The sequence below is a fragment of the Mobula birostris genome, chromosome 1 (assembly GCF_030028105.1).
Source record: "Mobula birostris isolate sMobBir1 chromosome 1, sMobBir1.hap1, whole genome shotgun sequence".
Classification (NCBI taxonomy): domain Eukaryota; kingdom Metazoa; phylum Chordata; class Chondrichthyes; order Myliobatiformes; family Myliobatidae; genus Mobula; species Mobula birostris.
In genome coordinates this window covers 221,348,402-221,372,698 of record NC_092370.1, presented here as the reverse complement: position 1 = coordinate 221,372,698, position 24,297 = coordinate 221,348,402, and the positions used below count along the sequence as shown (strand labels likewise).

At 42.2% G+C, this 24,297-nt stretch overlaps 1 protein-coding gene across 10 annotated transcripts in view; it reads left to right on the top strand.

Moving 5' to 3' along the window:
• ttll5 (tubulin tyrosine ligase-like family, member 5) overlaps positions 1–24,297 on the top strand; it is a 510,221-nt gene that overhangs the window by 48,064 nt on the left and 437,860 nt on the right. For all 10 annotated transcript variants that reach the window (XM_072271858.1, XM_072271833.1, XM_072271823.1 and 7 more), the window contains exons 3-8: positions 456–562; positions 2,075–2,157; positions 11,792–11,898; positions 15,290–15,420; positions 18,049–18,131; positions 21,237–21,306. In XM_072271858.1, the coding sequence (XP_072127959.1) occupies positions 456–562; positions 2,075–2,157; positions 11,792–11,898; positions 15,290–15,420; positions 18,049–18,131; positions 21,237–21,306 (581 nt within the window). The remainder of the gene's footprint in view (positions 1–455; positions 563–2,074; positions 2,158–11,791; positions 11,899–15,289; positions 15,421–18,048; positions 18,132–21,236; positions 21,307–24,297) is intronic.

The following is a 24,297-nucleotide window of genomic DNA, read 5'->3' as shown; positions in this document are numbered from 1 at the left end:
AAACAAGCCAAATTAAAATACTCCACTACAACTGTTGAGCAATAAGCTCAGAAGCTGTGGCACTGGTGAGTCTGTTCTGTAGACAGCATTTGTTTGCAATGTTGTCTTTAACTTCAAACTGTTCACTGCTTTCCATTTTTATCATGAACTGAAGACTGGCTCCCGTTTATGACAAAAAGTTAAAGAAAGAATATTAGTTGGAAATTCAACTTATTTGGAAACAACACCTTGACCTTTAGAAGTGTCAGCTGATGTGTTTAGAAAGCTGAACTTGGCAAAAAAGAAAGGCCCCCAGGACAGTGAATATCCATCAAAGAAGTTTAAAGATCATGGAGAAAGGACAGATAATATTAAAAATAAAAATCCATTATGTGTTGAGGGCCTCCTGTATTGTTTCTAAGAGCGGAATTGAAGCTGTTCCATGATACATTTCTAAAGTGACATTCATGTTGCAGGGAACACCCGTGTCTTCGGTGGGCAGGTGCCAATGGAACGGTACCTACCTTAGTTTTCTATGCAGATGGTATTGTGACCGAAGACAGCAGCTTGCGCTTAATTGGAGGTATGTAAACCTTTCCGTGAGGACTATTTTTCAGTGCAGAATAGTGTGAGAGGCTGCTTTCATCCCGTTCCACCTGTCTTATAAACATTCTTCAGAGGAAGCTCTAGAGTTGTGCATTCACTTTTTGCTATGTTTTATTGACAATGTGAGTGTAGACTGTTTTTTAATCAGTCAAACCAATTAAACAATGTTACAGGTTGTGAGTCTTATTATTTCATAGAGACATCTTCCTATTGATTATAAATTTTAGAGTTAAATGGTGCATTTATGTTGAAAATGATTCCTTTTTCTAAATTTATCTCAGAACAGAAATTTATCTTTATACCGGGGTGGGCTGTTGTATGAAGCAATCCCAACTATTTCATTCAGTCCACTAGGATGCTCCTGAGCTTCCATTTGCCCATAATTTAAATTTCCATACCACTCCCACTCTGCCATGACTGTCCACAACTTTCTATACCTGGCCAACCAAGTTCAACATAAGCACAAGGGAAAGCACTCATCTTCCTTCTGGGGACGTTAAAGATAAAGATTAAAGATTAGCGTTATTTGTCATATGTGCATCGAAACATCAAAATATAGAGTGAAATGTGTCATGTGTCATGTGAAATTGATTATTTCAGAATAACCAATAGACCTCTGGTTATTCAGAATCAGGTTTATTATCACAGACAGTAAATCTTTGAACCTATCCCTCTAAAACATTCCTATTCATGCACCCGTCCAAATGTTCTTTAAACATTGTAATTCTGTCTGACTCTGCTACTTCCCCTCACCCTGCCTCTGGTTTAGACTTCCATCTCTGTGGAAGATATAAATCTACCCTATATATCTGTCTACCCTATATATCTCCCTCATGATGTTATAAATCTCTATAAGGCTACTCCTCAGCTTCCTACACCAGTGAAAACAGACCCAGCCAATACATTCTCTCCTTGTAACTAAAGCTCTCTAATCTTGGCAACATCCTTGTGAGACTTTCTTTTGCACCCTCTCTAGCTTAATCATAGCCATCCTGTAGCTGGGTGACCATAAATACGCAGAGTGCTCTGTGTGCTTTAACCGATGTTCTATACAATTGTAACATGATGCGCTAAATTTCGCTCTCAGTGTCATTGCTGATGAAGGCAAATGTGCCTTTGGCTGCCTTCACTGCCCTGTTTCCCTGTGTTACCACTTTCAGGGAAATGTGTACTTGTATCGCAAGGTCACACTGATCAATAGTACCAAAACCCCACACCTTCACCCACCCCTCCCCCCAGGACCCTGCCATTCACGGTGTCAGTTCTGCCCTGATTTAACTTCTCAAAATGCATAATTTTACACTTGTCTGAATTAAATTCCATCTGCTATTCCAATGCCACTCACCCAGATGATCTAGTTCCTGTTGTAAAATATAAATCCATATAATATGTAGAGTGGGTAATGAGGAAGATTGTTTTATGGATATTATAATTGCAATTATACCAGTACAGTCTATATCATGTCTTTTTTTTCCCTTCCTTAATGTAGAGCGCTATCACTTGGCATATAAGATTGTGCGCACTGAGAGTAGACTGGTGCGCAGCATTTTGACAGCCCATGGCTTCCATGAGGTAAGTTCTGGGTTGGAAGAACAGTGTATGTTCAGTTGCCTGCTCCTCTCAGCACTCGGATGTTTCTTAACAGCCCTATTTGAAATTGTTCATTTGGCGCCGGAACCTGAGACAACACGATAAAAATTGAACAACGTACAGGCCCCAGCTTGAGTTCACATATGCCAAGCTAAAGTTGAATGGCATGTCCTGCGTTACCATGTTTCATGTGATTGTCCTTGTGTGCTCCAGGTGTGCATCATGGAGTTTTGAGGATGTGCTTCAAGCTCCAAGTTCTTGTTTCATAAATTTAAAGATCATGAAAATATGAAGGCATAAAGGGCTAGTTAATCTATTGTGTCTATGCCAGCTTATTGCACCATGCCAGAGGAGTGGAAAATTGCAAGTGTTACTCCACTCTTTAAGAAAGGAGGAAGGCAACAGAAAGGAAATTATAGTCCAGTTAGCCTGACCTCAGCGGTTGTCAAGGAAGAGGTTATGTAGTTCTTGGTGACACAGGACAAGATAGGACAAAGTCAGCATGGTTTCCTTATGGGAAAATCTTGCTTGACAAACCTATTGGAATTTTTTGAGGAGATTACAGGTAGGATGGATATAGGGGATGCAGTGGATGTTGTATATTTGGACTTTTAGAAGGCCTTTGACAAGGTGCCACACATGAGGCTGCTTACCAAGTGAAGAGCCCATAGTATTACAGGAAAGTTACTAACATGGTTCGAGTATTAGCTAATTGGTGGGAGACAGTGAGTGGGAATAAAACGGACCTTGTCTGGTTGACTGCCATTGACTAGTTCCGCAGGGGTCGGTATTGGAACCGCTACTTTTTATGCTGTATGTCAATGAGTTAGATGATGGAGTAGATGGCTTAGTTGCCAAGTTAGCAGATGACACGAAGATTGTTGGAGGAGCAGGTAGTGTTGAGGAAACGGGTAGGCTGCAGAAGGACTTGGACAGATTAGGAGAATGGGCAAAAAAGTGGCAAATGAAATACAATGTTGGAAAATGCATGGTTGTGCACTTTGGTAAATGAAATAAATGTGCAGACTAGTTTCTAAATGGGAAGAAAATCCAAAAATCTGAGATGCAACAGGACCTAGGAGTCCTTGTGCAGAGCACCTTAAAGATTAACTTGCATGTAGAGTCGTGGTAAGGAAGGCAAATGTAATGTTAGCATTCATTTCAAGGGGTCTAGAATACAAGAGCAGGGATGTGATGCTAAGGCTTTATAAGACGCTGGTGAGAGCTCACCTTGAGTATTGTAAACAGTTCTGGGCTCATTTCAGTAAAAAGCTGGCATTGGAGTAGGCTCAGTGGAGGTTCACAAGGATGATTCTGGGAATGAAAGGGTTATCATACGAGTAATGTTTGATAGCTCTGGGTCTGTACTCACTGGAATACAGAAGGATGAGGGGGGATTTCATTGCAGCCTTTCAGATGTTGAAAGGCCTAGACAGAGTAGATGTGGAAAGGATGTTCCCCATTGTAGGGGAGTCTAAGACAAGAGGGAACAGCCTCAAGGTAGAGGGCCATCCATTTAAAACAGAGATGCAGATAAATTTCTTTAGCCAGAGAGTAGTTCTTGATTGGACACAGCATCAAAGGTTATGGGGAGAAGGCCGGGGAGCTGGGCTGAGGAGGGGCAAAAAAAGAGGATCAGCCATTTCTAAATGGCGGAAGAGACTGGATAGGCCAAATGGCCTAATTCTACTCCTATGGTCGTATGGATAGAGTCATGAAAGGGATGCAGGCTCTTGTGATGTGCTCAGCTGTATCCACAACTCTCTGCAGTTTCTTACAGTCATATGATGAGCAGTTAACATACCAATAGGAATTCAGTGGGTCAGGCAGCATCTGTACAGGTATAGTCAAAAAACAAACGAGAAAATCTGCAAATGCTGGAAATCTGAGCAACACACAAAGAATGCTGGAGGAACTCAGCAGGCCAGGTAGCATCTATGGAAAAAAAAAGTACAGTTGATGTTTCGGGCCAAAGGGTATTGCTTGGAAAAGTCAAAAGTTTCAGTTTGCAATTTTATCTATGCCTTTGCGTCCACAGATGACCTGTTGAGTTTCTTCAGCAATTTTTCTGCGTTACTCTAGTTCCCAGTATCTACAGTTTCTTGTGAATTCAGTCATATTATGATCACTTGCCCCAAGGGTTCTTTTACCTTAAGCTTTTTAATTAAATCCATTCATTGCACAATACCTAATCCAGAGTTGCTGATCCCCTAGTGAGCTCAACCATGAGTTGCTCAAAAAAGCCATCTCCTGGGCATTCGGAAATCAATTTCTAGAAATTTATGTAGAGATATAGCACAGTAACAGACCCTTTAGACCCAACAAGCCCACGCCGCCTCAGTTACACATAAATGATGAATTAACCTGCTAATCTGCAGGCATTGGAATGTGGGAGAAAACTGGAGTACCCAGAGGAACGTTGCACAGTGATGGGAAGGACATAACACACTCCTAACAGGCAGCGGCGGGAATTGAACCTGGGTTACTGGTGCCCTGTAATAGCATTATGCTAAGCACAACACTAACGTACAGCCCTGAAATAGAGCTAATTGGAAAGTGCAGAGAATTTGTAGTGGGATAGGGGATTACAGGAAGGTGATAGATTTCAATGGGTGGACAATGTAAGGTTATTCACTTTATCAGAAAAATTGGTAATTTTTTTAAAAGCTTTAGAACATCAGATTTTGATGTTCTGGAATTAGAATAGAGAAAATTAACCTGCAGGTACCGGACTCAATTTTGAAGGTAGGTGGACTAATTGGTGCATTTTGCAAGAGAGTTGAAGTAGAGGGTTAAAAGAAATTATTGCATTTATTCAGCCAAAACTTCAGCATGGTCTTTGACAAGTTTCCATGTGGAAACCTGATTCAAGAAGTAGAGCCCATGCTATCCAAGATGTTGCAAATTAGATCCTACACTGGCTTGGGAATAAGAGACAGAAAATTATAGTGGAGAGTTGTTTTGGGGATTGTAAACCTTGTGTCCAGTTATAGATTTTATTGTATTGGTCCACCATGTCCCCTCTGGCCAGCATTAATCTACATTAATTCAATTTTTGCAGCCATTTTGACCTGTAGCATTCAATTCCCAGTTGATCTGCTTCTAACACTTACTTTGGCAGTGTATTCCAGGTACTCACCACTCTCCCAACCCACTCCCACACCGCCCCCCCCACCCCCCAAGATCACAACTAAATTTAAACGCAAACAACAGGAATTCTGCAGATGCTGGAAATTCAAGCAACACACATCAAAGTTACTGGTGAACACAGCAGGCCAGGCAGCATCTGTAGGAAGAGGCACAGTCGACGTTTCAGGCCGAGACCCTTCGTCAGGACTAACTGAAGGAAGAGTGAGTAAGGGATTTGAGAGGGGGAGGGGGAGATCCAAAATGATAGGATAGAGGGGGAGGGATAGAGCCAAGAGCTGGACAGGTGATTGGGACAGAGGGAGAAAAAGGAGAGTGAGAGAAAGAATGTGTGCATAAAAATAAGTAACAGATGGGGTACGAGGGGGAGGTGGGGCCTTAGCGGAAGTTAGAGAAGTCGATGTTCATGCCATCAGGTTGGAGGCTACCCAGACGGAATATAAGGTGTTGGTCCTCCAACCTGAGTGTGGCTAACTCTCCTTTTTCTCCCTCTGTCCCTCTGAATATACCTCTTGCCCATCCTCTGGGTCCCGTCCCCCCCGCCCCCTTGTCTTTCTTCCCGGACCTCCTGTCCCATGATCCTCTCGTATCCCCTTTTGCCTATCACCTGTCCAGCTCTTGGCTCTATCCCTCCCACTCCTGTCTTCTCCTATCATTTTGGATCTCCCCCTCCAACTTTCAAATCCCTTACTCACTCTTCCTTCAGTTAGTCCTGACGAAGGGTCTCGGCCCGAAACGTCGACCGCACCTCTTCCTACAGATGCTGCCTGGCCTGCTGCGTTCACCAGCAACTTTGATGTGTGTTCCCATCTAAATTTATTCCCTCTTCCCCTAAATTTATATGCTTTGTTTTTATTCACCTCTGATATTGTGGAAAAGTTTCCTGCAACCTATCCTGTCTATACCCCACATAATTTTATGTACCACAGTCATGTCCCCTCTTCCCCCTCTTCACCTTCCCTGCTCCATCACGGGCAGCAGCAGCGGCATGGTGAAGTTCCTTTGCATGTTCTCCAGCACTGACATGTTCTTCCTATAATGAAACATGAGAGACTGCAGATGTTGGGATATAAAGCAAAAACCAAATTGTTGGAGGAACTCAGCAGGTCAGGCAGTGTCTGGAGGGAAAGGCTAGTCAACGTTTCAAGTTTTGAATGAGGTATGCGTAGTAAGTTGGCATTTAATGTGAAAATTGTTGGTGATACAGGTCAATACTGATCATTTGGTAAGGTGGCAAATGGAATTTAATCCTGGAAAGTACGAGGTGATACATTTTGATAGGGGTACTAATGAAGGTAGGACATGGAATATGGCATACTGAGGGAATATTGAGGAACAGAGGGACCTAGAAATGTAAATTCAAAAATCCTGGAAAAATGACAGCACAGGTGGTTGAGGTGGTCAAGAAGGCTTTTGAGTTACATCATCATTAGCCACAGCATAGAATATAAGAGAATATTGAATAACTTTGTGATATATTAAGGGCACAATACTGTACAAAGTTTTGGTCACCATACTACAGGAAATACTGTACATGATAGTGGTGAGAGGGTGCAGAGGAAATTCCCCAGAAAGGTCAATAAAAACAAAACACTGGAAGCACTCAGCAGGTCAGGCTGTATCTGGGGGAAGAGAAATAGAGCTAAAGTTCTTGGCCAAAGGCTCTTTGCCAGAACTGGGAAGAAGTCAAAAGAAACTGGTTAAGAGGCAGGGATGGTGGGTTAGGGAGGATGTATCTAAAGTATCAATTGCCCTTTTCTTGTATTCAATATCTCAGCCTACGAAGTCTAGCATTCTTAGTGTCGCTTTTACTTCGCTATTCTCCCATGTCTCTGCTTTCAGTGAACAATGCACTTTGCATTCTAAGGTCCCATTGCACCTCAGATCTTCTAAGGTCCCTGCCATTTACTCTCTTTGTCCTACCAAAATTTGGCTTCTCAAAGTTAATTACCTCACACTTGTCCAGATGAAATTTGAACTGGCACCACCCTGCTCCGTTTTCCAGCGGATGTATGTCTCACTATATCCTGAGCAACCTTATTTACTGTCGGCAATTCCACCGATTCATCAATTCATCTGGTATACAGTTTTGGACTTCTAAAGGAAGTCTTGCCTTAGATTTGGTGCAACGTAGATTGATTAGACTGATTCCTGGGGTAAAATGGTCATAGTGTGTAAAGAGTTTGAGTAGGATGGCCATATTCTTCTTAGAATTCTAAAAATGGCATGTATTCAGTGGCCAATTTATTAACTAAATCTGTACACCTTATTAATGCAAATATCTAATTAGTTAATCATGTGACGGCAATTCAATACATAAAAGAATGCAGACATGGTCAAGAGGTTCAGTTGTTGTTCAGACCAGATATTAGAATGGTGAAGAAAAGTGACCTAAGTGATCTTGACCATGGAATGATTATTGATGCCAGACAGCGTGGTTTGAATATCTTAGAAACTGCTGATCTCCTGGGATTTACAATAGCCTCTAGAGTTTACAGGTCTCTAGAGTTTATTGAGAATAGTGTGAAAAACAGACATCCAATTAACGGTAGTCCTGTGGGGGGGGGGGGAGCCTCATTAAATGAGAGAGATCAGAAGAGAATGGCCAAACTAGTTCAAGCTAATTCAAATAACCAACAGTGGTGTGCAGAAGAGCAGCTCTGAATACACAAAATGACGAATCTTGAAGTGGATGGGCTACAGCAGCAGAAGACCACGAACATACACTCAATGGAGGTACCCAATAGAATGGCCACTGAGTGTAGATTTAATTTCCTAACTGTTACCAGAACGACTTTGTGTTTCTAACGAAATGTGGCATAGGGTAGTGCAGTGCAGGAATAGGCCTTTCAGTCAATGAGGCCAATTTATACAGCACATGATAAAGGCATGCATGCCGTAAGCCACCTTTACACTATCCTATCTACTTATGGTGCCACATTCAGAGAACTATGATCTTGTATCCCAAAATCTCTCTATATCAGAGCTCTCAGTGGATCTGCCGTGTCCTGCATACTTTCCTCTTGTACTTAACCTCCCAAAATCCATCACCTCAGGCAACAGAAGGATATGGATCATGTACAGGCAGAAGTGGTTTAGTTTAATTTGTCATGTTTGCTGTGGGCATGCTGTTTTGTTCCGTGTTGTATTTATTTGACCTCCAAAAGTTCACCATCTCATACTTGTCCAGATTAAATCCATCTGACATTTCTCTGCCTACGTTTGCAGCAGTTTAATATCCTGTTGCATCTTTAATAGCCTTCCCCAACTCTGCCAATTTTTATCTCATTTTGTAAACTTAGTAATCAGCTCAGCTATGCTTATTTCCGAATTACAAACATCTGAGTGCCACAAACTGATTGTTTGTGGAACACCACTGGTCACAGGCCTCCAGCTAGAATAATATCCCTCGACCACTAACTTCTGTCTTCTATGACCAAGCCAATTTTGAATTCAGTCTGCCAAGTCTCCACAAATCCTGTGTGCCACAATCTTTTAGGTCAGCTTACCAAGAGGGATCTTGTTGAAGATTTTACTAAAATTGATGTATGTAACATCCACTGCCTTACCCTCATCAATCATCTTTGTTACCTCCTCAATAAAAACTCAATCAGATTTGTAAGCAACACACACAAAATGCTGGAGGAACTCAGCAGGCCAGGGAGCATCTATGGAAAAGAGTAAACAGTCAAATGTTTTGGGCCGGGACCCTTCAGCAGGACTAGAGAAAAAAAGATGAGAAATCAGTGTAAGAAGGTGGGAGGAGTTGAGAAGAATTACAAGGTAGTAGGTGATAGATGAAACTGGGAGAGAGGGAGGGGTGAAGTAAAGAGCCGGGAAGTCAATTGGTAAAAGAGAGAAAGGGCTGGAGAAGGGGAAATCTGGTAGAAGAGGACAGCAAGCCATGGAAGAAAGGCAACTGGGAAGAACATGAAGGAGATGATTGGCAGGTAAGAAGATGAGGTGAGAGAGGGAAATGGGAATGGTGAAGGAGTGGTGGGGGCATTACTGGAAATTTGAGAAATTGATGTTCATGCCATCAGATTGGAGGCTACCCAGATGTTATATAATGGTGTTGCTCCTTCAACCCAAGTGTGGCCTCATTGAGGCAGTAGAGGAGGCCATGGACTGACATGTCGCAGTCGGAATGGGAAGTAGGATTGAAATGGGTGGCCACCAGGATTACCACTTTTTCTGGCGGATGGAGTTTAGGTGCTTGGTGAAGCGGTCTCCCAATCTACATTAGGTCTCACCCATTTACAGGAGGCAACACTGGTTGTATCGCATGCAGTAGATGACCCCAACAAACTCACAGGTAAAGTGTCGCCTCACCTGGAAGGACTATTTGGGGCCCTGAATGGTAGCAAGGGAGGAGGCGTAGTACTTCTGCTTGTAAGGATAAGTGCCAGGAGGGAGATCAGTGGGGAGGGATGAATGGGCAAGGGAGTCACGTAGGGGGTGATCTCTGCAGAAAGCAGAAAGTGGGCGAGAGGGAAAGGTGCTTGCTGGTGGGAAAAGTTACGGAGAATTCTGTGCCGGACGTGGAGGCTGGTGGGGTGGTAGGTGAGGACAAGAGGAACCCTATTCTTGGTGGGGTGCCAGGAGGATGCAGTGAGGGCAAACGTGCACAAAATGGAAGAGATGCAGCTGAGGGCAGCATTAATGATGGAGGAAAGGAAATCTCTTTCTTTGAAAAAGGGGGATATCTCCTTAGTTCTGGAATGAAAAGCCTTCCCCTGAGAGCAGATGTGGCAGAGATGGAGTAATTGATAGAAAGGGATGGCATTTTTTTTTACAAGTAACAGGGTGGAAAGAAGTATAGGCCAGATAATGTGGGAATCAGTGGGTTTATAAAAAATATCAGTAGATAAGCTCTCTCCAGAGGTAGAGACAGAGAGATTGAGAAAGTGGAGGGAGGTGTCAGAAATAGACCAGGCAAATATGAGGGCAGGGTGGAAGTTGGAGGCAAAGTTGATGGAGTCGATGAGTTCCACATGAGTGCAGGAAGCAGCACCAATGCAGTTGTTGATATAGTGTAGAAAAAGTTAAGGGAGTGATACCAGTATAAGCTTGGAACATAGACTGTTCCAATTGGCTGACAAAAAGGCAGGCATAGCTGGGACCCATGCGAGTGCCCATGGCTACACCTTTCATTTGAAGGAAGTGGGAGGAACTGAAGGAGAAATTTATTGAGAGTGAGGACCAGTTTCACCAAACAGAGGAGAGTGGTGGAGAAGGGGAACTGGTTGGGTTTGGTGTCCAGAAAGAAACTGAGAGCTTTGAGACCTTCCTGATGGGGAATGGAAGCATACTGGGACATCCATAGTGAAAATAAGATGATCAGGGTCAGGGACTAAAACTATTGAAAAGATCAAGAGCATGTGAAGTGTCACAGATTTGTAAGGTTGTTAGCTGTGGCTGAAGCATTTAGAACTCCATCTTTGGGTAAAGGATTGTTTGCTTACATCTGAGTTGAAGAGCAGGACTGTGTGAATCTGGAATCATGAAATACTGTGAATGTTTTAGAACATAAAACATTACAGCACAATTCAGAGCACAATATTGTGCCGCCCTTTTAACTTTGAGATTAATCTAACCCTTTTCTCCCACATAGCCCTCCATTTTTCTATCATCCATGTCCCTATCTAAGAGGTTCTTCATTGCCCCTAACGCGTCTGCCTCTACCACGTCTGGCAGCACATTCCACATACCCACCATTCTCTGTGTAATAAAAGCCAACCTCTGATATGCCCCTATACTTTTCTCCAATCATAAAATTTTCCCCCTTATGTTAGCTATTTCAACCCTAGGCAAAAATATCCACTCGATCTGTGGCTCTTATCATTTTGTACACCTCTGTCAAGTCAACAACCTCTATTTAGTTGTTAACTACGAGGGTGAAATTGTTGGATTCTTGTAACTGATAGAATTAGGATATGGGATTGGGGAAGAAAAGGGAATTGATGTCCATGACCAAGTATAATCTTACTAAGTGATGGAGAAGGCTTAAGGAGCTGTGTGATCTACTCCTGTTTCTTCTGCCTTATGTATCTGCAGTACTGTGCAGAAGGCTTAGGCACATGTAAACAAATTCTGTAAAACGAATATGCTTTCAAAAATAATGAATTGATGAGTTTCTAAATATCAAAATATTACAAGAAAGAGCAGTAAACAGTAAAACACTAAATCAAATCAACATTTGGTGTGACCACCCTTTGCCTTTTAAATGGCATCATTTCTCTTAGGTACATTGTTGTGCAGTTTTATAAGAAAGTCTGCTGATAGGTTGTACCAAGCATCTTGGTGAACTTGCCATAATTCAGTAGACTTTTGCTGTCTTTCCAGGTGGCTTATAGTGGAAAAAGTTTACTCTGTATTTCAACATACTATTCTGTCCTGAGAGTTACCTGCATCCCTTCCCAGGAGTGAGAGGTGGTTCTAACCCTGGCATGTTTGTGTAACCTTACAGGTCCATCCCAACAGTAATGATTTCAATTTGATGTGGTCTGGTTCCCATTTGAAACCCTATCTATTCCGCTCACTGCTGGATTTTCAAAAAGTCAACCACTTTCCCAGGTATGTATCTAAACCATCATATTTCTGCTTCATGAACCACTCTGATTCATTCCTGAGATTCTGGTACTTTTTCAACCAGAGGTTATCTTGCTGGGATGATGAGGAGATATTGTTTATCTATCACTAATGACGTTGGCTGTATATTAGAGGGACAGTATCATGTCATATCTGTAGATCTGATCACATCATGGTAAGTAAGGAGGGATAACAATGTGGAGAACAGCTGCTACAGGCAACAAAATCTGAACAGGCTTTTGAATAGACTTGATAAATAAATGCAATGTAGCCAAGTGTAATGGTACGTTTTGTTTGGAATGAGGAGTTTGCATATTTCTTAGACGAGTATGATGGAACTCTGTGAACGCGATCCAATAACGGTGGTTGGTCAGGAAATACAGTAGGAAATGCATCTTTTAAAAGTTGAGAAAAATACTTCATAGGGTTATCAGATTCAACAGCTTCACGCACCCCAATCATTCGAAGATTCTGCCGTCGCATTCTGGATTCTAAGTCAGAGTTTTTAAAGGTCAGAAGGTCAAGTTTCTTCTTCATTACATTAATTGTTTCTTCGATTTTCTCCATCTTAAGTTCATTTTGTTGCGTGGATTTTTGAAGATCAGATATAGCCGACTGATGTTCCGTAATAGATGTTTGTATCTTATCGATTGAATCGGCAATTTTCTGGAAATTAATTGAAATTTCCGCACGAATCAGCTCCGTAACAGAGGTTGAAATTTCCCTTTGAATTAGCTCCGATATAGCTTTCAAAGTCAACGGTGGTTCAGTCGGAGGAAAATCAGTACCTTTCGGTCTAACCGGAGGTTTGCCGTCCTTCCCGTTTTTTCCATTCTTAGACATAGCAGACCTTAAACGCATCCGATTATCAAAGAGCTCAATTTATTTCAAAATATTGTAAAAGTCGATGCCTTAATGGTTAATTAAAATATAGCTGATCATAAGAAGAAAAGCTCAGAGGTAATGGAGCGAGTCAGGAACACGACTTCACTCCATGAGCTCTACCGGAAGTCCGGAGTTTGCATATTTCTTAGATAGTGGGATAGTGCAATATTCAAGGAAGGACCTGCAAGTGCAGGTGCTAAGGCCAGCAACACATAAGCTGACACCTATAAAGGATTCCGTACCTTGATGAGAATTATCCCACGAGTTGACGCCTACTGATGGGAGTTATCTGAGACACCAGATATGTGTATATGTATATGTATTCCTCACCTACCACCCCACCAGCCTCCGGGTCCAACATATTATTCTCCGTAACTTCTGCCACCTCCAACGGGATCCCACCACTAAGCACATCTTTCCCTCCCTCCCCCCCTGCATTCCACAGGGATCGCTCCCTACGCAACTCCCTTGTCCATTCGTCCCCCCCCATCCCTCCCCACTGATCTCCCTCCTGGCACTTATCCGTGTAAGCGGAACAAGTGCTACACATGCCCTTACACTTCCTCCCTTACCACCATTCAGGGCTCCAAACAGTCCTTCCAGGTGAGGCGACACTTCACCTGTGAGTCGACTGGGGTGATATACTGCATCTGGTGCTCCCGATGTGGCCTTTTATATATTGGCGAGACCCGACACAGACTGGGAGACCGCTTTGCTGAACATCTACGCTCTGTCCGCCAGAGAAAGCAGGATCTCCCAGTGGCCACACATTTTAATTCCACATCCCATTCCCATTCTGACATGTCTATCCACGGCCTCCTCTACTGTAAAGATGAAGCCACACTCAGGTTGGAGGAACAACACCTTGTATTCCGTCTGGGTAGCCTCCAACCTGATGGCATGAACATCGACTTCTCTAACTTACGCTAAGGCCCCACCTCCCCCTCGTACCCCATCTGTTACTTATTTTTATGCACACATTCTTTCTGTCACTCTCCTTTTTCCTCCCTCTGTCCCTCTGAATATACCTCTTGCCCATCCTCTGGGTCCCCCCCCACCTTGTCTTTCTTCCCGGACCTCCTGTTCCATGATCCTCTCGTATCCCTTTTGCCAATCACCTGTCCAGCTCTTGGCTCTATCCCTCCCCCTCCTGTCTTCTCCTATCATTTTGGATCTCCCCCTCCCCCTCCAACTTTCAAATCCCTTACTCACTCTTCCTTCAGTTAGTCCTGACGAAGGGTCTCGGCCTGAAACGTCGACTGCACCTCTTCCTACAGATGCTGCCTGGCCTGCTGCGTTCACCAGCAACTTTGATGTGTGTTGTTCTGATTTGTGAAAGTGCTGAGGCTGCAAAGGGTAACAATTAGTAACCAGGTTTATATGGATTTGGGAATGTATATTCAACTCAGACGTTAAAGGTTAAAGATTAGCTTAATTACATGTACATCGAAACATAAGTCAACAACCACCACATTCTGTGGGTATGCTGGAGGCAACTCATCAGAATCAGATAGATAATTCATACAGCCCAATATTGTGTTTCATTAGTATTGAGCCAATTACTTTGAAATCTTGGCTGAAATTAGACCTCTCAGAAATAAAATGCGGCTGTCATTTTTCTGTGGTTATTAAACCATAGAGTTTTTTTGGGATATTTGCACAGAAATCTCAAACCAGCATATAATTGGATTTGGAGAAGGCTTTAAATATAAATGCAACACTGATGATATATTTGTTCTTCTCTATTTATTCTGTATATTGAATTTGCATCTAGTTACAGTTTTTTCTTTAAAAAAGTGGTGTGATTGGCTGAAATCTGGCGGGGGTTGCCAAAGCTTCACTGTCTCTCTTTGAGATCTAGTCCAACATGCCATTTCCATTGAAGAGTAGCATATCACATTTTAGTTTCATTATGGAACAGTTTATTAGCAATAATAATGACAGAGCAGACTCATTGGGCTGAATGACCTAATTTGCTCTTGTCATGGTCTAATACCATTAGAATTCCAGCACTTCAACCATAGTCAGAGATAGAATTGTAGAGCACATATACAACCCCTTTGGCCCATTGCATTTGTCCTGACCTGAAACACCCATCTGCAATAATCCCATTTTCTTCTTGCATCCCTAGAGATTCCACCTTTCCAAATTCCTCTTAATCCTCCCGCCACAAACCTACACCAATGTATCCTTACAGTGGCCAACTAACCTACTAACTCTCGTCTTTGGGATGTGGGAAGAAACTGAAGTACTTGGAGAAAACTTGTGCAGCCACAGGGAATAGTACATGCAAACTCCACAGAGAGCACTTGAGGTCAGGTCAACATCGAACCTTCTGTTACCGTAGCTGTGAGAAAGCACTAGCTATTGTGGGGATTGTGCTGCTTTGCTCAGCTAAGTTCTATCAGTGGTAATCTTACTTTTAATTTTATACTTTGATAAATGTACTTAAAAGTGTGCTGAAACTCTGATGATTATTTTCTCATTCCAGATCCTATGAGTTGACCAGGAAGGATCGGCTGTATAAAAATATTCAACGCATGCAACAGACCCATGGTTTCAAACACTTCAACATTATACCTCAGGCCTTTATCCTCCCTTCTGAGTATCAGGAATTATCGAGTAAGGGCATTTTATACTGTCACGCTTCAGTTTAGTCCAAGTGAGGCTAGGTTGAGTGAATGGTGATTATTTTTATTTCATTCCCACCTTAACAAACTGAGGATTTGAATTCCATTTGCACAATTTGGTTTCAGTAAAAGTGCCCACAAAGTAACATTTGACAGTGATAGGCTAGTCATCAGAATATACTGGAAATGGCCAGCAGCTCCGATAGTATTTGTGGAGAGAGAATCAGAATCAACATTTCCAGCAGCTGAACTTTAATCAGAACTGGAAAAAGTTTGAAGTAAAATATGCTTTAAGTGGAAGAGGAGGGAGAAGGGGAACACCCGTTTGTAATAATGTGGAAACCTGGAGTAAAAAAATGTCAAGGTTAAGTTTATTGTCATGTACAAATACATGTTTGCACAAATGCAATAAAAAAAACTTACTTGCAGCAGCATCACAGGCATATAGTGTCAGATACACAATGTGCAGAGAAGAATGATAAATCAAAAAAAAAATTTACATGAAAGAACACAATTAGAATTTTTAAAAATATTTAGTACTTCAACCATATGTTTGTTTTAATATAACGTGGTCATAATATTACTATATTGAGGTAGAGATTAGGATTGTGTAGGTTGGTTCAAGAGCCAGATGGTTTAAGGGAAGTAGTTATTCTTGAACATGATTATGCAGGACTTCTATTACTGCTGCCCAATGGTAGCTGCAAGAAAATGGCATGGCATGGTGGGGATCTTTGATGATAGATATTACCTTTTTGAGGCAGTGCCTCCTGTGGGTACTCCTGATGCTGGGGAGGTTTGTGCCAGTGATGTATTGGGCAGAGTCCAGTACTCTTTGTAGCTTCTGTGTTCTCATGTCTTGGAATTGCTGTACCAGACCATGATGCAACCAGGCAAGATATTTTCAACAGTCCATCTGTGGAAGCTTGTTAGAGTGTTCAGTGACATGCCGAATGTCCTTAACCTAATAAAGTGAAGGCACTATCGTGCCTTCCTTGTAACTCCATCTATGAGCTGGGCCCAGGACAGATCATCTGATACGCTAATGCCCAGGAATTTAAAACTGCTGTCATTCTCTACTGTTGATCTGCCAATGCGGACTTGAGCATGTTCACCCTCCTTCTCCCTCATAACGATAAAATTAGCTCTTTAGTTTTACTGATATTTAGTGAGAGATTGGCACTACACAAACAGATGTCTATCTCATTCCTATATGCTGACTCATCACCTGTGAATCGTCCAACAACAATGGTGTTATTAGTGAATTTGTATATGGCATTGGAGCTGTTTATAGCCACATAATCATGTGTACAGGGAGTAGAGCAGGGGGTTAAGCATGCAGGCTTGAAGTTGAGAGGCAGAATGATATAAATGCTGGCACTGTTGGCTAGGTGCTAAAGACTAGTATATAATGTATGCTTGAGGGAGGCATTGACTCGTTTATCTCTTAACTCTCGCAAAAGCAAAAGAAAAACCATCTAACTGAAAAGTTAATTCTGTTTCTCTCTCCAAAGACACTGCCCAATCTCTTGAGTATTTTCAGCATTTTCTGACTTTTTTCAGATCGCCAACGTCTGTAGTATTTTGCCTTTGTTATTGCAAACTGAATTGATTTACTAATGTTCTTCACAAAGGACATCTGCTTGGGGCTGAGCAACACACAACATGTATGGGGAAAAAGTACAGTCAACGTTTCTGGCCGAAAACCTTCGGCAGGACTGGAGAAAAAAAGCTGAGGAGTAGATTTAAAAGGGGGGGGAGGGGAGGCTGATCTGGAGATTACTCAATTACCTTTTGACTGCCTACGCAGATTCCACAGTTGTTGGCAACAATTGCTGAGGTTACACTGTGGTGATTCCATGCTCTTGGTGACAGTGGCTAGAATGGTAGTACTGTAATATGTGTCATTATCAGCAAATGACTATCAGTCTGCTTCCTCAAAACATCCTGCTGAGTCCTGATGGAGAGTCTCCGCTCAAAATGTTGACTGTCCATTCCCCCACCCCCAAAGATACTCCTGACCCGCTAAGTCCCTCCAGCATTTTGTGTGTTGCCCAAGATTTCCAGTATTTGCTGAATCTCTTATGTAATGATATCCTGTTGTTATGTTTTTTTAAACTTTTCTCCAGAGAGCCATCTAATTGTCCTTTGATTCCTTTTAAGCATCTGATGGAATGCACTCTTCATATTCATCAGTTTTATTAACCTTGGATTATAAAATTGTCCTGATCCATTTAACTTCCTGATAAAGTGATCTCACAGACTCTGAACAAATAAAATGCCCTCAAATAACGCCCAAAGTGAAGCTAATTCCAGACATTTGGATAGATGGCACTGTTATGTGGCAGGACTGTGACCCTAATCTCATCCCTTGGGATGGGGTCCTGGAGCTGTTCTAGTTCCTCAGCCATACTCAATGCCATACATTAGCCAAACGTAATCCTGTGCATCAGGGGACAGGGTGCTGTAGCTATTCTAGTTCCTTGGGATTGGGTGGTCTCTGGGCCTCAGTTCTTGGTACACTTCACTCTGGATCCATTGTGAGGACTTGACTTCGACCCTGTCCCCAGCCTTTGGGAACAGTTTTTCTCAAAAACCAGTTTTTATTTTTTTCCACAAGATGCACATTCAAAGGATAAAGGACCATGGATTGTCAAGCCCGTGGCATCTTCCAGGGGTCGTGGTGTCTATCTTGTCAGCAGCGTAAGTACTAGGGAAGAGGATGGTTGTCTGCTGGAGAAGCGTGAGTGCAATAACAAGTCTCAATGTTCTAATGACAGTGCAGTGGAGTTGGTGGGTTTCTGTGGTCTAGCTGTGAGCTGCATGTTGTGATTCCTGTCTCCGATCCATGCTGGAAAACCTTCCTGAATGGATACCAAATCAGGTGGGAATTAGCAGTGACTTTTCCATGAGCTTCAGCAGCACAATAGCACTCACTGGGTACTCACAATGGGATAGTTACACGCTTAAGGTAGCAGAAAACTGTGATCTTCTGTTCTTATAGACAATTCACTCAGGATCGAGGATGACTTGCTTGTGGTAACTCATGAGAGGGCACTGTCAGAACCACAGACTTTTCCGTGGGTATTCAAGAGGTGCCTAATAGGCCAGACAGGTGGCTGTACGTATTTGCTGGGTTTTTGTGTGCTTATGACATATGGATCTGAGTGCTATTCCATATGTGTTGCCTCCATTTTGAACTATCACAGGCCGGATTTCAATAAAGGCAAACCATATAGAAATGATTAATATTATGAGAGGCAAGGTGGATAGTAAGAGTCTTTTCCCCAAGGTAAAGGAGTCTAAAACTTGGAGGAATAGATTTAGGGTGAGAGGGAAAACTGAGGGGCAACTACTTCATGCAGAGGGTGGTGAATATATGCTCTGAGTCAGCTAGACTTTTTTGAAGACCCAATGTCAGTGCATCCGTGTCTGAATCTGAGTCCACTAGAGACTGGGAGCCAAAGAATATGGACTATCTTCAGGGTTAGAGAATTTATGTATGTGTGTGGGTGTGTAGGAGGAAAGGGGGGCTTGTTTTACTATTGTTGTTTCATTGTGTTGTATTCTGTTTTGTTGCATTCTGTGTTGTTCTGCCAAGCATTGCAGGCATGCTGTTTTAGAAATTCAGACAACACTTGTAGACACATCCTTGAGTGTGTTGGTTGCTAACACAAACAATGTATTTCTCTTTATGTTGAGGAGGTGGTTGAGACAGGTACAATAGTAACATTTAAAAAGTACTTGGATAGGTGCTTGGAGGAAAATGGGCCGAATGTAGAAAATTGGGACTAGTTGGGTGGGTGCCCTGGTCGGCATGGACTGGTAGGGTTGAGGAGTCTGTATATGTTCTGTATTACTCTGTTACTCTTTTACTTAAGAAGGAAATTAAGAGGGCAAAATGAGGACATGAAATGGCTTTGGCAAGCGACATTTAGGAAAACCTCAAAACCCTCTATAATTGCATTAGAAGCAAGAGTATAGTAGGGAAAAGAATAGGTCCCTTCAGGTACTAAAGGGGAAATCTGCATGTGGAGCCAGGGGTTATGATGGGATTCTAAAAAAAAATCACCAGGGAGAAGGATGCGAAGCATGGAGAAATTAGAGGAGGGATGAGCTGATCTTGTGGAAATTGTCTGTGACAGGAAGGAGGAAAGTTTAGAAATATTATTTCACACAAAGGTGGATAAATCCCCAGGGCCTGATGCAACCAATCCAGAATGCTATGGGAAACGAGGGAGGAGATACTGGGGCTGATGGTGATTTCTACAGTATAGGTGAGGTATCAGAAGACAGAAGGTTAGCCAATGATATCCTCTTATTCTGACAAAGCAATAGAAATAAGCCTAAAAACTTCAGGCCAGCATGCCTTGTATCACTACTAGGAAAATTACTAGAAAAATTCTAAAGGAAAGGATTTGTGTTTACCTGGAAAGGCATGGACTGGTTAGGGGGACTCCAATAAGAACTGCTGGAGGCATTGTGGGGACCAAGCACTGCAGGCATGCTGTTTTTATGTGGAGAGGGAAGAATTGTTAATGTTTTAGGTTGAGGCCCCCTATCAGGGGAGAGAGAGGAGAGGGGAAATATCCGGTATAAAGTGGTGAGAGGGAGATGGGCACAAGTGGGAGACAGGTGGACTGAGGAAGGGTGATGGGCAGGAGGTGAGGGGAAGGGATGGATGTAGAATACAGAGGCAAGTTGGAGATAGGTAAAAGCAGATGTTGTGGGGGGGGGGAAGGGATAGAACCAGGTGGGGGAGAGTTCAGTGAAGGTGGAGACAGGGTGGAAGATGAGAGACAGTTTCTCTGTCTCATCAGGAAGAAGCACCCCAACAACACAACATACTCTCAATAATGGCAGAGCTGGTTTATGGACTGGGGGTGGTCTGGGAGTGTGAGCTTTTGACTCAGACATGAAAGTGCTGCCGTGCTGCCTACAGAGAAACAACCACCAGGCGTATCATGAATCTTTGAAACACTCACATGAGTTTGGTTCTCAATCCTGTCCTTTCAAAGTAAAATGCATGATTTCCACACCCCAGACTTTGACACTGGGGATCAAATTTGTACCTTCTCTGTGGGCTATTTGCTTCAGTTGACATGAGTGCCTCACAGAAAAGGTAATAAGTTGCTCTGGGTGTATATAATCTTCATCAAGTATACGTATTTCTGTGCTTCTCCAAGAGGTGGGATTAATCAGTAAATATTCAATTTTAATTGGTGCCTCAACGTGGCTCTCAACATCTATTTGTTTTATTCATTCAAACTATGTTATTTATGTTCACTGTAGCATGTCTGTAACATCTCCTTATTTGAAGGAGGATAGAAATGTATAAGATGATAAGAGGCATAGATAGAGTAGACTGCCAGAACAGTTTTCCCAGGATGGAAGTGACTAATACGAGAGGGCAAAATTTTATGTTATTGGAGGAATGTATAGGGTGGGATGTCAGAGATATGTCAGAACGCATTTCCAGGGGTAGCGGTAGAGGAGAATACATGAAGGTTTAAGAGACTCTTAGATAGGCATATGGATGAAAGAAAAATGGAAGGCTATGTGGGAGGGAAAGGTTAGATTGACCTCAGAGTAGGTTCAAAAGGTTGGCATAACATTGTGGGCTGAAGGGCCTGTACTGTGCTGTACTGTTCTCATGTTCTATTCTGCTATCTATTAATTTTCCTTTTGTACTGCTTCGATCCTGTGATGTGATGAAATTATCCATATAGATAGAATGCAAAACAAAGTTTTTTGCTGTACATTTGTCCATGTGACTATAATAATGTTTTGCTACTTGCAATGTTTCAGCCCAATCAAATTACAACAGATGAGAATATCCTAGTTTCACGTTACATCCGCTCCCCACTGCTGATAGATGGTAAGTTTTTTCTTTCTCTGCAATATACCCATTTCTTTTCCTGAAATTTATTTAACCATTTAAACTGCAAGTGTGAAATCAAGCACACTTCTTTGCCTCTGTAACTGCTCATGGCATTTGACTTGAATGGTCCATCGTGGGAACAGAAATCAAGTAATATAGTAATAGTTATGGCATGGAAACAGGCCATTTATGTTTATGAAGACACGTAGTCCTCTTTTATTGTAATTTAGTAATGCATGCATTAAGAAATTATACATTATTTCCTCTGGTGTGATATCACAAAACACAGGACAGACCAAGACTGAAAAAACTGACAAAACCACATAATTATAACATATAGTTACAACAGTGCACAATACCATAACTTGATGAAGATGTCCATGAGCACAGTAAAGTCCAAAGTTTCTCAAATGTCCCACATCTCACGCAGACGGGAGAAGGAAAAAAAACTCTCCCTGCCGTGCTGACCACAATCCAACTCTGAGTCATCTGAAAACTTCGAGCTCTGATCAGCTCTCTGACACCGAGTACTGAGCGTCATCTCTGTCCGAAAGATTCAACCTTCCTCTCGGTTGCCAAAAGCAGGCAAGGCCGGGGACTTTGAGGCCTACCCTCCAAAAGATTCCCGACCACACAGTAATGACAGCAGCGAACGGGCGTTTCAGAAATTTCTCCAGATGTTCCTCTGTGCTTTCACGTACATTCTCCATCAAATCAGAATTGTCCACGGCCCCTATTTAACAGATACAATATCATTTTTCACTGGAGGGCTGCGCACGCGCGGCGCGTCGCCATCTTCTCCACCCACATTGGGCTCAACTCATCATGCTGACCAAGTTGCCTACCCATGAGCTAGTCCCATTTGCCTGTGTTTGGTCTGTATCCCTCTGAACCCTTCCTATCCATGTACCTGTCTAAAACCCTTTAAATATTGTAATTGTACTCACATATACAGCTTTGTCTGACATCTTGTCTCATAGTCCCACCAAAAGAACTCTCAAAAAGCTATCCAGGACATCAGCACATATGATTAGCATTCATAATACCAAAAAGGCATAGGAGCAGAATTGGGGCATTCAGCCCATCAAGTCTGCTCTGCCATCATGACTAATTTATTAATCTTCTCAACCCCATTTTCCTAGCCTCTCGTAACCTTTGATGCCCTTACTAATCAAGAATCTATCAACCTCAGCTTTAAATAGACCCAATGATTTGGCTTCCACAACTGTCTGTGGCAATAAATTCCACAGATTCAGTACCCTCTGGCTAAAGAAATTCTTCCTCATCTTTATTCTAAAGGGACATCCTTCTATTCTGAGGCTATGCCTCTAGTTCTAAACTTTCCTGCTATAGGAAACACCTTCTGCGCATCCACTCTTGTGGCCTTTCGATATCTGATAGGTTTCAATGAGACCCCCGCCCTCATTTTTCTAAACTCCAGCAAGTACAGCCTCAAACCATCAAACACTCATTATATCATTGTCAGGATCATTATCGTGAATCTCTTCTGAACCCCCTCCAATGCCAGCACATCCTTTCTTAGATAAGGGGCCCAAAACTGTTTATAATACTCTAACTGCAGTCTGACTATTGCCTTATAAAGCCTCATTATTGCATCCTGGCATTTACGAGTATATTCTAGTCCTCTAGAAATCAATCCTAACATTGCATTTGTCTTCTTTACCACTGACTTAACCTGCAAGTTAACCTGCAGGGAATCCTGCATTAGGACTCCTAAGCTCCTTTGTAGCGTCTAAATTTTCTCCCTTTATTTGAAAATAGTCTATTCCTTTATTTCTTCTACCAAAGTGCATGACCTTTACTAACTGCCTCAGGGTATAAGGAAGAGTTTGTGTTGGGATGTACCCACCTTTCCACCATGTTAAGTAAGATCAGGGATCAACTTTATTCACCATATACGTTCACATGTATTAGGAATTTGCTTTTGTGTATTGGTAAGAGCACAATATGAAACAAAAAGCAACATTCAACACTTATAAAGAATTATATAAAAAGAAAGTTGGAGGTTAAAGGATGGATATGGAATGAAATGTGCATAAATACATAAATTCCTGCATGGACTTGCAATGTAAGCAGCATTGTATAAAGTGGTTTAAAGTGTCTACAGTGCAGTGACGACTAACAAGAATGGTTGATCAGATTAACCGCCTGGGGGAAGAAACTTCTAAAATAGTATGAAGTTTCTGTTTTAATAGCACTGTAGAGCTTTCCAGAAGGGAACTTTTGGAAAAGGAACTTTGTAGAGTGGGTAGTGTCTGCATTGATTTTTCTTGGTCTCTTCTTTGTCCTGGACATGTACAAGTCCTGCAGTGATTGTACCAGTAAGTTCTGAGGAAGCTGGAATTTTACCAACTGCTGCAAGCAGTATATTCTCGGCAAAGCCTTTTGTTAATGAAGGGGATTTGGTTCTCCCACATAAGGTCCTGCAGAGTAATGATGCCCAGGAACCCGAATGCTGAAACGGTACTGACTATGGAATTGTTGATGATGAGTGGGTGGAAAAGCGACACAATTCTCCTGAAATCAATATTCATCTCCATTTTTTTGAGGGCATTCAGCTCCAATTCGTTGTGATTGCACTAGAACACTAACTTGTTTACTTTGTAGTAGAACTTTAATTCGCCACTTCTGGTGATTAGTCCAATGACAGTGATGTCAGCTGCAAACTTTATCAGTTTAATTGATGGATGACTGGAGATCCAGTCATTGATGTAGAGAGAAAATAGGAGAAAGGAGAGAACATACCCCTGTGGCACATCAGTGCTGAGTGAGTGGGATGTGGAGATGTGCTTGTATAAGATCACATAAGGAATTAATTTAACTGCTTGTGAAATATAGACTTATTTTCCAATTCTTTACTGCTGAAGAGTATTTGCAAGGGGATGTGAAATGTACTGTATAATAAAGCTACAAGTAGTTTTATGATGCTGATTGATATGTATGCACCAGAAAATTCTTAACTCACAG